Here is a 12,891-nt window from a genome sequence, read left to right on the forward strand (position 1 = left end):
AAATAGGGACAAACTACCCTGGCTGAAGTCAGGGCAGAGATGGGATGGGAGGGAAAAGCCTCCCCCCAGTATGGATAGTAGGGCCCTAGTTGGTGCAGAGCCCCAGGCTCCTTCACCCCTTCCAGGAGCAGCTGGATGCCACTAACAGGGGGAGTCCTGCCATCAACCCCCTGCTCCAGCTGAGGGGCAGCAGCAGGGTGGAAGCTGCAGATCTCACTTCCCCCTTCACAGGCTTCTTTCTGGCTGCCCCACGCTACTTTTAGCCACTCCTTTACAGGGATCGTCAGCAGTGAGGGCATAGCCGCCTCACAGCCAGGCTCAGGCTAGGGCCCACCCTGCACAGCAGAAATGAAGGGACAGAGAGAAGAGAACAGAAGCCAGGACTCCAACCCCCCCCAGGCTATTCTTTCCCCCCCCCCCAAGCCCCCAGAGACTCACCCCAACACCCACAATGGAGTTAGTTTAAAATTTTATTTTATTTTTTTTCCCACTTTTTAAATATTTTTATGTAATAAAAAGTCGGTGGTCATCAGTCTGGTCTGCTCCTGTGTTCGCATTACTAGGGGAGGGGAGCCCAACGCTCTGTTTAACAGCCCGATTGGAGTTATAAATAATAGAAAATAAAACCGTGGCGGCTCCAGAAGCCAGGGGCAGGTGGCTCTTGCCGCTGTGCGCTCTGCAAACCAACAAAAAAGGTGCTTGGTAAAGCCCCGCCCCCAGCTGTGGCACCGTAAGGGGCAGGCTGGGGGCTCCACCTCAGGGCCCAGCTGCCAGGCCGGGGCACATACAAGGGGGCAGAAGGAGCAAACCGGATCCCGGGCAGGGGCCGGCGCTGGGAGTTCAGTTCACAGTCAGGAATCGAGGCTTCAATTTCCAGGGGGGTGGAATGGGAGCTGCTGGGATGGGTGAGACTGAACTAGAAAGAGAGCAGAGATTGTTAGTGAGCAAAGCAGGACAGGACCCCCAGCAGGGAGACAGGGCAGCAGCCCACCTGCCTGCCCACCTACCCACCCAGGTGGCCTATTCCACCCCACCCCGAGCCCCCCTCATGGGCCCTGCCCCAGGATTAGGGAGATGGGAAAAACAAGCCCACAACACCTCTCCTTCCTCCTGCAGCCAAACAGGCCCTATCCTCTCCCCTCATACTGCTACATCTATGCCCTTCATCACACCCATCTCCTGGGGGCAATGAGCACTGCAGGCCTGTTCCACTTGTTGGACCCTCCATCTCTCAGAGCTGCCACAGGCCCGCCCCCCCAGCTCAGGGAAGGAAGGGTAGCCCCTCGACACCCTGCCGGCATGGAGGGTGGGGGGTTACTCTGGTACCAGCCTGGCCCATCACACACACCCACCAGTCCTGAGCCTGAGACATCCCCCCACCCCCAGCACTGACCTTGATGGTGTCCTATATAGGTGTATGGAGATGGTGTGGAGGCTGAGAGGGTGGGCACCCCGCTCTGTGGCACGCCGCCTTGGGGGGGCCCCCCATGGGTCTGCGAGGGGTGGAGCAGCATGACCTGGGGGGGATGAGGCGCCCCGGGGTGCGGGGGCGGTGCTGCTGTTATTCCAGTCTGGACATGGGCCTGCGGGAGGGGAGAGCAGGGGGATGAGCGTGGGCGGGTGGGGCCCACGCAGTGCCCGCAGCCCTGCTGCCCTACCACCTACCTGGGTGACATGGGCCATGTTGGTGTAGCTGTGTTGCAGCTGCTGGTGGGCGTGGATGGCGTAGACAGCCGGCTGGGGGAAGCTGCTCTGGGGGGACTGGGCGCTGGGCCCTGGCGTGATGGAGGGTGGCGTGGCCGTCAGCGTGGCTGTGTGGTACAGATTCTGCTGCTGCTGGGCACCGGCCAGGTGGGGCGGCTGCCCAGCCTGGTGCTGCGCCAGGACACAGGAATGTAGTGAGCAGGGTCAGGGGGTCAAACCCTCCCCCCCCACTACCCTCCCCCTCAGCCCTGGGGGAGGTCCCCCCTCACCTGCACGGGGCTGGGGGCAGCATGCTGGGCCTGCTGTTGGTTCCCTGTCGGGGTGGTGGCTGGCTGAGGCTGGTGGGGGTGCAGCTGTGTTGCATGGTGGGGATAAGACTGATGAACTGTAGCTGGAGAGAGACACCCAGTCAGACCCAGAGCAGCAGAACTGGTCCCAGCCCCCGGGGCTCCCCGGCCCCAGCCCACAGACTCACCATAGAGCGTCTGGGGCGTGGGCTGCTCCGAGGGAGGGTACTGGGGCGTGGAGGACGACACAATGGCCTGGGGGTGGCTGCCAGATGTCATCATGCGGGGATTGCTCTGCAGCATGGGGGCGAATACAGGCTGCAAGGGAAGAACCATACCTCACGGCTGTTAGAGGGACCATCCCTGCATGCTCACCCCTCACCATACCCCTCTGTCCCCAAAGGCTGGAAGGGCCGGCCCCCATGGCTGTTAGACAGACCATCCCCACACACTCACCCCTCTGCCCGGAGATGGCCCCACCGAGGCTGCAATGGGACAGAAGGGCCCTTCTCAGCTCACCCCCATGCTCTGCCCATGCTCCTCCCTCCCCTCCCCGAGGCCCTTACCTGAGAAGGGTAGTGCGCCATAGGCTGCATCATGGTGGGTTGCCCCGTGAACTGCTGGGGGTTATAGGAAATGTAGGAGGAGTAGGGCGTAGCTGCTACCAGGGGGGGCCCTGCTGCCGCTGCCGCCTGCATAATGGGGGGGGTGGATGTTGGCTGATGCTGGTCCGAGCGCTGGGGTGGGAGGGAACCTGTGGGAAAAGGAGCCAGCTGCTCAAAACGGACCCCAGAAGCCCCTAGACCATATGGCTGCCTCAACCCCATGATGAGGGACCCTCCCCTCCAGCCCCACACGACGGTCCCTGCTGCCACCTCTCCCCAGACATCCCATCATCACTCCAGTGGATCAGCATCTGCTGCCCTGGGAGGGGCCCCAGGCTAGCCCCACCCAGCCCAATCTTGCCCTTTGGCCCAGCCACCAGGGAGGGGAGCTCTGCCCATGCTTTAGCCAGCTCCCCTCCCATCAGCGCAGCTGGTGCCAGACTTGCTATGCCACACTGGGAAACGCCAGGCTCACCTTTGGCCCCTCGGTACTTGCCCTGCTGGCCAGGCACAGAGCTGGAGACAGGGTAGGGGTACATCTGGGGCGCCTGCAACGAGAGAGCAGCAGTAGGGTGATTATTTGAGAACAAGGAGAGCTCCCCCCAGAGGACAGGGACCCCTAGCCCCAAACACATTTACCCACCCTCAGCAGCCCGCCCCCATACTCTGGATAGGCCCTGCTCCCACACCATCCCCCACACCCTTCCCAGTTGCCCCCGCTCTGGACAGGCCCTGCTCCCCCATCCCTGCAGCCCCCACCCCAACAGACCCTGCTCCCTCATCCCCCCATCCCTGCAGCTCCCCCCCAACCCCGCACCCCTCTGGACAGGCCCTGCTCCCCCCACACCCCTGCAGCTTCCCCAACTCCTCCCCCCAGTACAGCGGTGGGGTGGGGCTCACCTGGACAGCAGGGCTCATGTGGATCTGAGGTATGTAGGAAATATACTGGGGGCTGTACATGCCCGTCTGGCCGGCTGTGATCACTGGGATGGAGGGAGTGGAATGGGCGCGAGGGCCCGGTGACGTGGGGGTGCTCGTTGACTTGTTCTGGAAGCAGACAGAGCAGCTGAGCATGGGGCCCAGCCAGATCCCCACCAGTGATGGGGAGGACCAGCAGCCGCTAGAGCCAATGGGGCTCCCACTCCCCCCAGCCCAGACCACTCACCACGGAGAGCAGTGTTTTCGAGGGGTTGAACTCCTTGGCATTGGGATTCAGAGTCGACTTCTTCACTTGCCTGAAACCAATGCAGGACAAATCAGGGTTAAAAACCCTGGAAAGCTCAGCGTCCCCATCCAACCTGCCCCTACCCGCTCCCCAGTGAGAGCCCCCCAGGCCCTCCACTGCAGACTCACTCGGACACAGGTCCCTCTTCTTTGTCCTCGGGCTCGCCCTTGCCCGGGGGGCTGGCCACCTGCTGCTCGGCCACCTCACACAGCCCCTTCTCCTCTTTGCCACTCTCCGGCAGCAGCTCCAGGCTGGTCCCACTGGGCTTTGGCACCATGCTCACGGCGGGTGCCTGCTCGGGCCCCTCGCAGATGCCTGGCTCAAGGGCCTTCTCCTTGCCCTCCAGAGGCTCCTTGGGCCTGGCACTGAAGGACTCCAGGCTGGCCTCTGGGGAACTGCTCGGCTGGAGCTGTGGGGGAGCCAGATACTGGTGGTAAGCCCAGCCCAGACACGCCAACTCCCCCCGTCCTCCCTGCGGTCACCAGGCCTTACCTTGAACTGGGCCCCAAACTTGCGCAGCTCCTCCAGCTGGGTCCGCTTCTGCTCATTCTGCAGCCCTGCTGTGGAGAACAGCACAGAGTGAGCTGAGGGGCTGCTGCAGCCTCAGGGTGCCCCCAGGCACAGGGCAACCCCCCACTCCCCACCCCAACCCTGCAGCATCACTGAAGCTCTGCCAACACAGATGGATTATGCTTCCATGGGAGAGACAGATCACAGAAGACACCCCCAACAGGAGGATGCAGGCCCCTGCATCCCTTCCCCAGGTCCCTTCGCTTGGGAAGCGGAAGCTTGGAACAGTCTCCCTCAGGGGTACACACCAGGTTCAGAGGCTTCACAGGGTGGCTGGGGGCCCGGCCCTGTCAGTGCTGACTCCTAAACTCACATACCTTTGTTGGTTGCCTTGTTGAGCTCACATGATCCGGTCACTTCCAAGGTTCTGCCAGGATCTTTAGCCACAGATGTGGGAGCCTCTTTCCCTGGGAGGGGAAAATGAGGGATAGCTCAGTGGTTTGAGCATTGGTCTGCTAAACCCAGGGTTGTGAGTTCAATCCTTGAGGGGGCCATTTAGGGATTGGGGCAAAAATTGTGGATTGGTCCTGCTTTGAGCAGGGGGTTGGACTAGATGACCTCCTGAGGTCCCTTCCAACCCTGATATTCTATGAAATCCCTTAACACATTACACCACCCTGCCCCCACCCAACCCCTGCTCCACAGCACAGCTCCCCAGGCCCATCTCCTCACAGCTGCCACAACAGTCCCCAGAAACCCCACGCTGCTCCCTGGGCCTTACCCTCAACAGCAGTGGCTGGCACGGGGGCTGCTACTTTGGGAGAAGGGGGGTTTGGGGAAACACTCGACTCCAGGCCAGTTCTGGCCTCCGACGGGGATGCGGGTGCTGCTGGCACGGCGGATCCCACCGAAGAATCCTGGGAAGAGACTGGAGTGGCTGAGGCAGACTTGGGAGAGCGAGGAGGGTACATGCGGCCCACTGCAGGAAGAAAGGTTAGAGATGGGGTGAGAACATAGGTCCTGATCCCCCACACACACACAACGAGAGACACAGGGACAACTACACAAACTAGGGCTCTCAGACTCTATAAACCACCACCCTTGGCTCCAAAAGGGCCCTGCAGGTTAACCCTCAGCCGCTTCTCCTGCCCACCAGGCTAACAGTGACTGGGGCGAATGTTCCAGCTGCAGACCCCTCTCTAGCCATCAGAGCATAGGCGAGGCCCTGCAGAAAGATCCCCTACCTGCAGGGGGAGCTGCCGAGACCTCCACAGGGCGGCTTGACGGGGAAGACATGGTCTTGGCACCCCGGACGGGACGCTGGGACTTCGGAGACATTCGGGAGGGTCCTGGAAAGCAAGCAAGCATAGGAGGGCATTACAGGGCAGGTGCAGCAGCTTGGACATAGTCCCTGGCCTTCCCAGAGAGCGGTGTGCGAACTCTGGGCTGGAGGGCACTGGAGACCAGCCTCAGGCATTGCTGGAGCCCACGCCAGGAAGCCTCTCAGGTAGGTCCCCGGATCTCACCTCCATTGATCCCTCGCTGCTCCGGGACGGGACTAGAGTTGCTGTCCGGATGGTGCGCACTGCCCCGAGGAGGCATGGACCCCGCCCCTGGCCTCCCACCCCGAGAGCTGCTGCACCGGACGCCTCCTCGTGAGCCCTCTCTGACGCGCTGTGGCAGCGGGACATACTTGCCCTCCCTGCAGACACAGACGGGAGAGGTGTTACATAGGCTCCCACACCCTCCCCACCCCACCCCACCCCACATGTGTGCATACACCTCTCTCACCTGGAGGCCAAGATGGGGCTGTCCCTGCCGGACACCTGCCTCTGCACAGAGCTGTGCTTCTCCTCCTCCGTCCGTCCGTCGTCGTTCTCCATGGCAATGCGCAGGCGGTACTGGGGGCTCGACTCAATCTCCCGGGCCAACTGGGCCGCCCGGGCTTCCCGCTGCCGGAACTCCTCCGAGTTATCTTTCTCTAGAGGAACGCTAGGACAGGGACAGACAGAGACAGGCCTCAGTGCCAGCTGACCCTCCCAACAGCAGTGCAGGATGCCATTGTGGCTCAGGGCTGTCTGAAGCCCCCCCTTTTGGGTGGCAAGTGCTGCTCTGGTCTCCACTGGAGGAAGCCTGTTTCTGGAATTGGTTTGCCCATCTGAGTACAAGGAGGATGAAAATCAGCCTGCATGCTGTCAACGTGGAAAAAGCAGCCTCCCGGCTGGGCATAAGTACCAGTGGTGCAGCCACTGGACAAGGGAGGAAGCAGATACTTGGGAGCAGAAGCCAGCCCCGGGGCAATTCGGAACTGAAGATTGACAGGCTTTAGATAATGAAAAGCAAGCATGAGCAAGGAGTTGCTTTCACCCAGAACCACACTGAGCAGTTCCAGAACCAAGAGCTACACAGCACTTGTCTGTGTGGGATGCTGGAGAGCTGCACCCCAACCACATGCAGGTGCACAGGGAGCGAGGCTGGGCTCTGCAGGGACGTGCACACAAACACTTGGTCACTTTTGTGGTTCAGATGCATCCAGACACATTTTCTTACCAAACAGTTTTTAATCTGGACATTTTCTTAGGAAATTCTGTACCAAAAAAATCTACATGAGAGGGACACCACCTCCAGATGAAGACAATTAAAGAAAAGGAGTTGGAGGTAGTTCCAACTTCTATGTTTGCACCCAGCCTGCCCTACGCTCCTATCCAAGGTCCTCCAACCTGAGCCACCCCCTCCCACCACACACACCTCCCTGCCCCTATCCATTTTTGTGGGTTTAAAACCACCTGTTCCTATTCTAATCTCTCTCTCTCCCTTCTGCTATATGAAAGGCCCACAAGGACAAAGGAAAGAGTGTCCGACTCCCCAGGGCAGTGCTTCTCAAACCCTGGCCTGCAGGCCACATGTGGCCCAATCGGTATACAATACGGCCCATTTCACATCCTCAGGTCCATATAGGTAGTATATATATTGTGTGGATGCGGCCCACAACATACATACAACTGCATATACAGCCCACAGCGGTAAATAGGTTGAGAACCATTGGCCCAGGAAAACAGAAAGGCGGACTAGACAAATCCCCAAAGAAAACACGCTGGAAAAGGATTATTTTTTTTGCACAGAACAAGAGTGAACAAACTCCTTCCAACGGAGGTGTGACTTTAAATGAAAGCCAGCCTGAGCTTGACTATTCCCTCACTGCTGAGAGCAACACCCTTGTTCTTTCAACAGAGCCCTGTGTGGTACTGCAGTTCTTCTCGAAAGGGGCAGCCCCTTTGGCCTTTGTAGCTTGATACGAAGGCACTGACCCAAGAATCACACGTTCTTCCCCATGAGCAACAGCTGCCTCCCACACAGAGCCCAGGCCCACACTCACGTGTAGGAGGACAAACTGCTGTCGTACGTTGTCTTCACTCCATAGTTCTCTTCATTAAACTTAAACATCTCATTGGGATCCCAGCCATTAGACTGCAACAAGGTCAAGTGTTAGATACAGGCTCTGCAGAGCCCCCAGCGCTGAACGCCAAGCAGCAGAAGGGATCTGGGTACCCCAGAGCCCTCTCCCCAACCTAACCCCTGCCCACCACACCCCAGGCCCTGAATGCAAGGAGGAGCGAGGTTCTTACCATGTCAGACTCCAGGTCATAGTCATCACTGTTGCTGTCCCCTCCTTCCCAGCGCTGCAGCACCTTCTCTTTGTGCTCCCCATTCACCTTGGAGTTCATGGCGATGGCAGAGTCCGTGAACTTGTCTAGGAGCAGACAATGGGCCATAAGGTCTGCCACCCCCTCTGGGTGACCCCCCAGCCCCAAGCAGGGACAGGCCCCATCCAGAGGGCCAGCATTACCTTTGGTGGCGTAATTGAAATCAACATTGCGGAAATGCACCAGCATGACATCCGTGGGCTTGAAGACCATGGTGTCCACGATGTCCTCCCGCTTAGGTCCCACCAGCTGATCCGGGGTCTTCCTGTGCACCGCATCCACAGCGAGCTCAAACTGCAAACAGCCACCATTACTGCACACGGCACCCCTGCCCCAAGAACCGGCCTTCCCCTGCCATGGGGGACCCCACATGTTCACCACAGAGCTCAGATGCTCTGTGCCCTGTCCCAGGAGCCAGCCTCCCACTGTCATGGAGGATCCCACGGTTACTCCTGGGGGAATTCTGCTTCACTGCAGAATACAGAATTTCCTGTTTTCCACACAGAATTTCGGGCCACTGGGCTCTGCAGTGCCCAGATTGCAGTGACTGGAGCACCCAGCCTGGCTGGGCTGGAGGCTGCACACTTTTTGATCCCCATTCTTGCAGGGACTGGAGAGTGCCTGGGACGACCCAGCCAGCTCTGGCAATGTGTGAGGAAGGGCACGGCTGCACCACACCATGTGCCCCGGTGAGACAGTAAAGAAGTTGTGGGGGACTAAAGGCTCTGGAGGGACTGCTGTCTGGGCTGGGGGTTACCCCATAGCTGGGCTCGGAGGAGGGGAGGGGTGCCTAGGGGGTATCCCACGGGCTGGGCTCTGGCATGAGGGGTGTCTGGGCTGCGGGGCGCCCCCTGGGCTCTGGGGGGATGCTGGTGTTTGGGCCAGGCAGTGCCCCGTGGCTCAGCTCTGGGGGGAAGGGGGTGTGGGTGTCTGGGCTCTGGGGGCATGACACAGCTCCCTCCAGCCCTCCAATCTGGAAATGGGTTGTTGTAGAGGTTTCTTTAACTCTTTACTCCTGGGGGAATCTTTTTTGCTGTTGTCTGTATTGTTGACAGGAAAGGTATTTTAATTATATTGTGTTATTTTGACAAATAAAATATGCAGAATTTTAAAATATTGTGCACAGAATTTTTAATTTTTTTTTGGCGCAGAATTCCACCAGGACTAACATGTTAATCACTGAGCTTAGATGCTCTGCGCCATGTCCTAAGAGTCAGCCCTGCCACTGCCCAGGGGCAACCCCAGATGTTCACCACGGAACTCTGACACTGTGTGTCCTGTCTCAAGAGTCAGCCTCCTGCTTCCCAGAGAACTGGCCAGCCATGAGGACCCCAGCATTTCACTACCCCCCCAGATGCTTACCTTAGAGCTGAGGGTTTTAAAAATCCCCTCAAAGGTGCTGCCATTTTTCACCTTCACATCACACGTGGAGCCCTGGGGACAGAGCCAGAGTTTAGCACTGGCTGGGGAAGCACATATCACAGGGTCCAAGGTCCCCTCCACTAGAGCACAACCTGTCTCTCCTTCACACCATCCCCACTCCCACTGCAGCTCCCAGCGTCTCCCTGCTCACCCCCCGGTTGAAAAGAGAGAAGATGCCCGAAGTGAATCACGCTGGGAAACAGCACACACTCTCATGGGCACCTGTTACACACGGTCCTACTAGACTCACGGCTGCTCCCGGATGCCCAGCACTCCAGAGGCTCGTACTATCCTAAACCAGGCAGCACCACTCAGCTGAGGGCCCACCACTGTGACCCACTGTGAGGGCAAGAGCTGCCAGAGCCCAGGGGCAGCTTGCAGACTGGGATGGGGTGAGACCTTTGGCTGTGAAACTCCCAGACCACCCCCAAGAACATCTCTTTCTACAACAGGACACACACAGCAGCCAGTGACCTCTCCCCAGTCCCGCTGAGGACAGTGGCACATAGGTGGGGGGAATTCAGGCCTCCTGCACAGATACCCGTTTCTGGATGCTGTGTGCTGCGCTTCGACGCTCTGATGATGAACGCAGGCATGGGTCAGCCAGCATTATCACCCAATCTGCAGTGCCAGCCTGGCCTTCAGCTCCTTATCCCTCCTGCCCCTGCCACCAACACAGCTGCTGCTCCTTTCCTCTCTCTTCCCACAGGCCCAGTCCCACCCCCCAGCAGAAAATACCCCAGATCCCCCCTCCCCAGACTCCCCAGACATGCCCTGCTAGATGACACACACACCCCTCCCCCCCACCCCCCGGTTCCCAACCCAAAGGCCAATGCTGGGAACAGGGAGTTTCTGACAGAGGGGACAGTATGACTCCCCCCACCCACCCCGCCAGTCAGAAACTCCTCCCCGCCCCCAAGACCCTAGCAACAGCCTGCTCCTGAATGGACCATGCTAGGCATCCCCCTCAGCACTGGAACAGGAACTGACAGGACTTACCACAACAGCTGTCAGGAAATGCAGCATTCGAGAATTGTTATAGACACCTTCGAACACCTGTCATTAACACAGTGAGATGAACCCATCAACAAGGAGCAGTGAACACACCTCCTTCATCCCCTAGGCTTCCCCTGTATGCACCACCCTCAGCGCCCGTGTTAGGAGCCAGGGCAGTTACCAGGATGAGTGGTGTGCTAACAGCGATCACCTCTGTGATGCTAGTTACAGGGCATGCTTGGGGTACGACTCCAGGGCCAGCCACATGCTGCTGTGTGGAGACGCAGGCTTGGGTCCTGAACGACCCCCAAACTTTGGAGCCCTGAGCTCATGCCAACCCCATCTGCACCAGCAGGCCCAGAGTGAGCCTGCCCCCTCTTCTCCAGGAGGGCCCAATCCAAGGATTCACAGATCTTAAGGCCAGAATGATCCAGTCTGGCCTCCTGCGTAACCCAAGCCAGAGAATCTCACCCAGCAACCCCAGCACATGGCCCAGTGAGAGGGAAGAGACAGCACTGCAGGGAAACCTCCTCCAAGGTGGATCTGAGAGAGAGACAGCTGGATGTCACAGTCCCACTAGCGATTCTGTACTCCCACAAGCACTGCAACTCCCATGCAGCTGTGCCTCATGCCCGCCCCCCCGCTCCGCTACAGGGACCGAGCCAACAGCTCTGCTGAGGGTAGATTCTGGCTGCAGCATTTGGTACTGCCAACACACAAGGCAGAGGATCCAACTTCAGGGAACCAGAGAACACATCCTTGGGCTTGGGACGAGAGCAGACTAGATTTGGGCATCATGACCATGAACCTGAAGCAGAACATCTCTTCTAAAGGAGCTTTTCAGAGCCGAACACCCCGCCCTCCCAGTGATGGGAAGCCAGTGGGGAGGTGTTCAGCTGCATACTTTGAGTGAAGGGGAGGGACCAATTTAAAAGCAGATACCCCCTGGGGATTGAGAAGGCAATTATGGGACCTTGCACCTCTAGAGTTCCAATCTGGCCCTGGGTTGTAGGAATAAATTGGCTCAGGAGATATGGGACTTTCCCCCTCCAGAGGGCACTAGTTCCAATCTGGACTGACCGGCTCAGGGGGTGAGGAATAACACCCGTCTGGCTCCATCTTGCTCCAGGCCCCAAAGGAACTGGCTGGCTCACTGCAGACCCCTGTCACACTGGTGTCCCTTGAGATCCAAGGGAAGCTAGTGCTACCAAAAAACTAAGAGACACACTCATTATGATCTGGGCCACAGGGAAGCAGTTAAAGGTCAGAGTGCTGGGTGGCAGGTCAGGTCCCTCTCTTCTCTAGCACATGCTTTTGGGAAACATCTAAACTTGCATTGCCACTACAATGCAGACAGCAAGAAATGCCAGGAAAGTCCAGCGGAGGCCTGTGGGAAGAGCAGTATGGAGACTATATTGTCTGAGGCGTTAGCGGAGGCCAGCGCAAGCCATCCCCAGCCCATGCCATGTTCTCAAGAAAGAGGAAGGGCCTGCCCAGCCACCCCGGCTGCTGCGGAGGAAAAGAGGCTCTTGATCAGGAAGTCAGTGCAACAGACAGCCTGGCCCCCCTGGAAGACCAGCATGAGGTTTCCCTCCCTCCCCCCCCTTTAGGCAGGGCCGCAGGTACTTACTGGAGACTGGGGAGGCCCCTTCCCTGTGCTCTGCCCCCTGAAACAAACCACAGGGAGAGAGAGTTACAGAACTGCTGCGCCCCCGGGCCCTGGCCCGCGCCCCCCGCTCCCGGGAGGGGCCCCACAGGTCACCAGGCGGGGAGCCCGGACGCCTGGGTCCCAACCCCGCGCCGCCAGAGCTTTGGGGAGGGGTCTCCCTCTCCCTCGCGCCGCCGGGCGGGGATTGGCTGCAGCACCGGCCAATCAGCACCACGCTCGCGCGGCCCCCCCTCCGGGCGCGCGCAGTCCCGGGACCCTCCCGGCGGCCCCCCGGCCCGCGCACGAGGAGGGGTGACCCCCTCCCTCCAGAGCCCCGCTGTTACCTGGTGCCGCCGCCGCTTCCTCCGGGGCCGCCGCCGCCGCCTCCCCCGCCCGGGGCCGCCGCCGCCGCCCGCCCCGCCCCGCCGCTGGGGCTGAGGCTGCCGTTGGGGCTGGGGGCGGCCCCCGGCGGCGGGGCCTTGCGGGCGGGCGGGGGCCCGGCCTGGGGCACGGGGCCGCCCGGCGGGGGCAGCGGCTGCGGCTGCTTCAACATGGCGGCGCCGGCGCGGCCCCGGTCAACCCCAGCGGGGCGGGCGCGAGCGAATCAGCCACCCGGCGCGCGCGCGCGCGAGCGAGCGAGCGAGGGCGGGCGGGCGCGAGGCGGTCGGAGCTGCCGTTGGCGAGCGGCGCGCGCGGGCCGCGGGGGAGGGGCGGGCGGACAGAACGCGGCCGGAGCGGTCTCCTCGCTGGCTCCCTCCGCACAATGAGCCTGGGTGGACCGAGAGGAGAA

At 60.1% G+C, this 12,891-nt stretch overlaps 1 protein-coding gene across 4 annotated transcripts; it reads right to left on the reverse strand.

Moving 5' to 3' along the window:
* Positions 1-457: 457 nt before the first annotated feature.
* ATXN2L (ataxin 2 like) lies at positions 458-12,654 on the reverse strand. Of its 4 annotated transcripts, XM_077806895.1 has the most exons (23): positions 12,446-12,654; positions 12,084-12,120; positions 10,457-10,513; positions 9,398-9,469; positions 8,179-8,329; positions 7,958-8,082; positions 7,708-7,799; positions 6,123-6,323; positions 5,858-6,033; positions 5,576-5,680; positions 5,113-5,310; positions 4,709-4,798; positions 4,314-4,381; positions 3,950-4,230; positions 3,762-3,831; positions 3,497-3,643; positions 3,072-3,144; positions 2,558-2,745; positions 2,180-2,309; positions 1,974-2,095; positions 1,666-1,875; positions 1,394-1,583; positions 458-911 (listed from the first exon to the last, which is right to left on the reverse strand). In XM_077806895.1, exons 1-23 carry the CDS (start codon positions 12,652-12,654, stop codon positions 841-843), a joined length of 3,063 nt encoding a protein of 1,020 aa, XP_077663021.1. In that variant the 3' UTR covers positions 458-840. The 4 variants fall into 4 exon arrangements, with proteins under 4 accessions (XP_077663021.1, XP_077663023.1, XP_077663022.1 ...); XM_077806897.1 differs by lacking the exons at positions 12,084-12,120; positions 12,446-12,654 and adding an exon at positions 10,925-11,001 and having other exon boundaries at positions 4,314-4,378; XM_077806896.1 differs by lacking the exons at positions 12,084-12,120; positions 12,446-12,654 and adding an exon at positions 10,925-11,000.
* Positions 12,655-12,891: the final 237 nt, after the last annotated feature.

The sequence above is a fragment of the Eretmochelys imbricata genome, unplaced genomic scaffold, assembly GCF_965152235.1.
Source record: "Eretmochelys imbricata isolate rEreImb1 unplaced genomic scaffold, rEreImb1.hap1 Scaffold_34, whole genome shotgun sequence".
Lineage (NCBI taxonomy): Eukaryota > Metazoa > Chordata > Testudines > Cheloniidae > Eretmochelys > Eretmochelys imbricata.

Excerpts from the sequence above, each read along its gene's own strand:
- ATXN2L (XM_077806895.1), bottom strand. The coding sequence starts at position 12,654 with ATGTTGAAGCAGCCGCAGCCGCTGCCCCCGCCGGGCGGCCCCGTGCCC. Across the intron at positions 5,681-5,857 it reads GCAGCGAGGGATCAATGGAG|GACCCTCCCGAATGTCTCCG; the intron begins GTGAGATCCGGG and ends CTTGCTTTCCAG. Across the intron at positions 2,096-2,179 it reads CACGCCCCAGACGCTCTATG|CTACAGTTCATCAGTCTTAT; the intron begins GTGAGTCTGTGG and ends GTCTCTCTCCAG.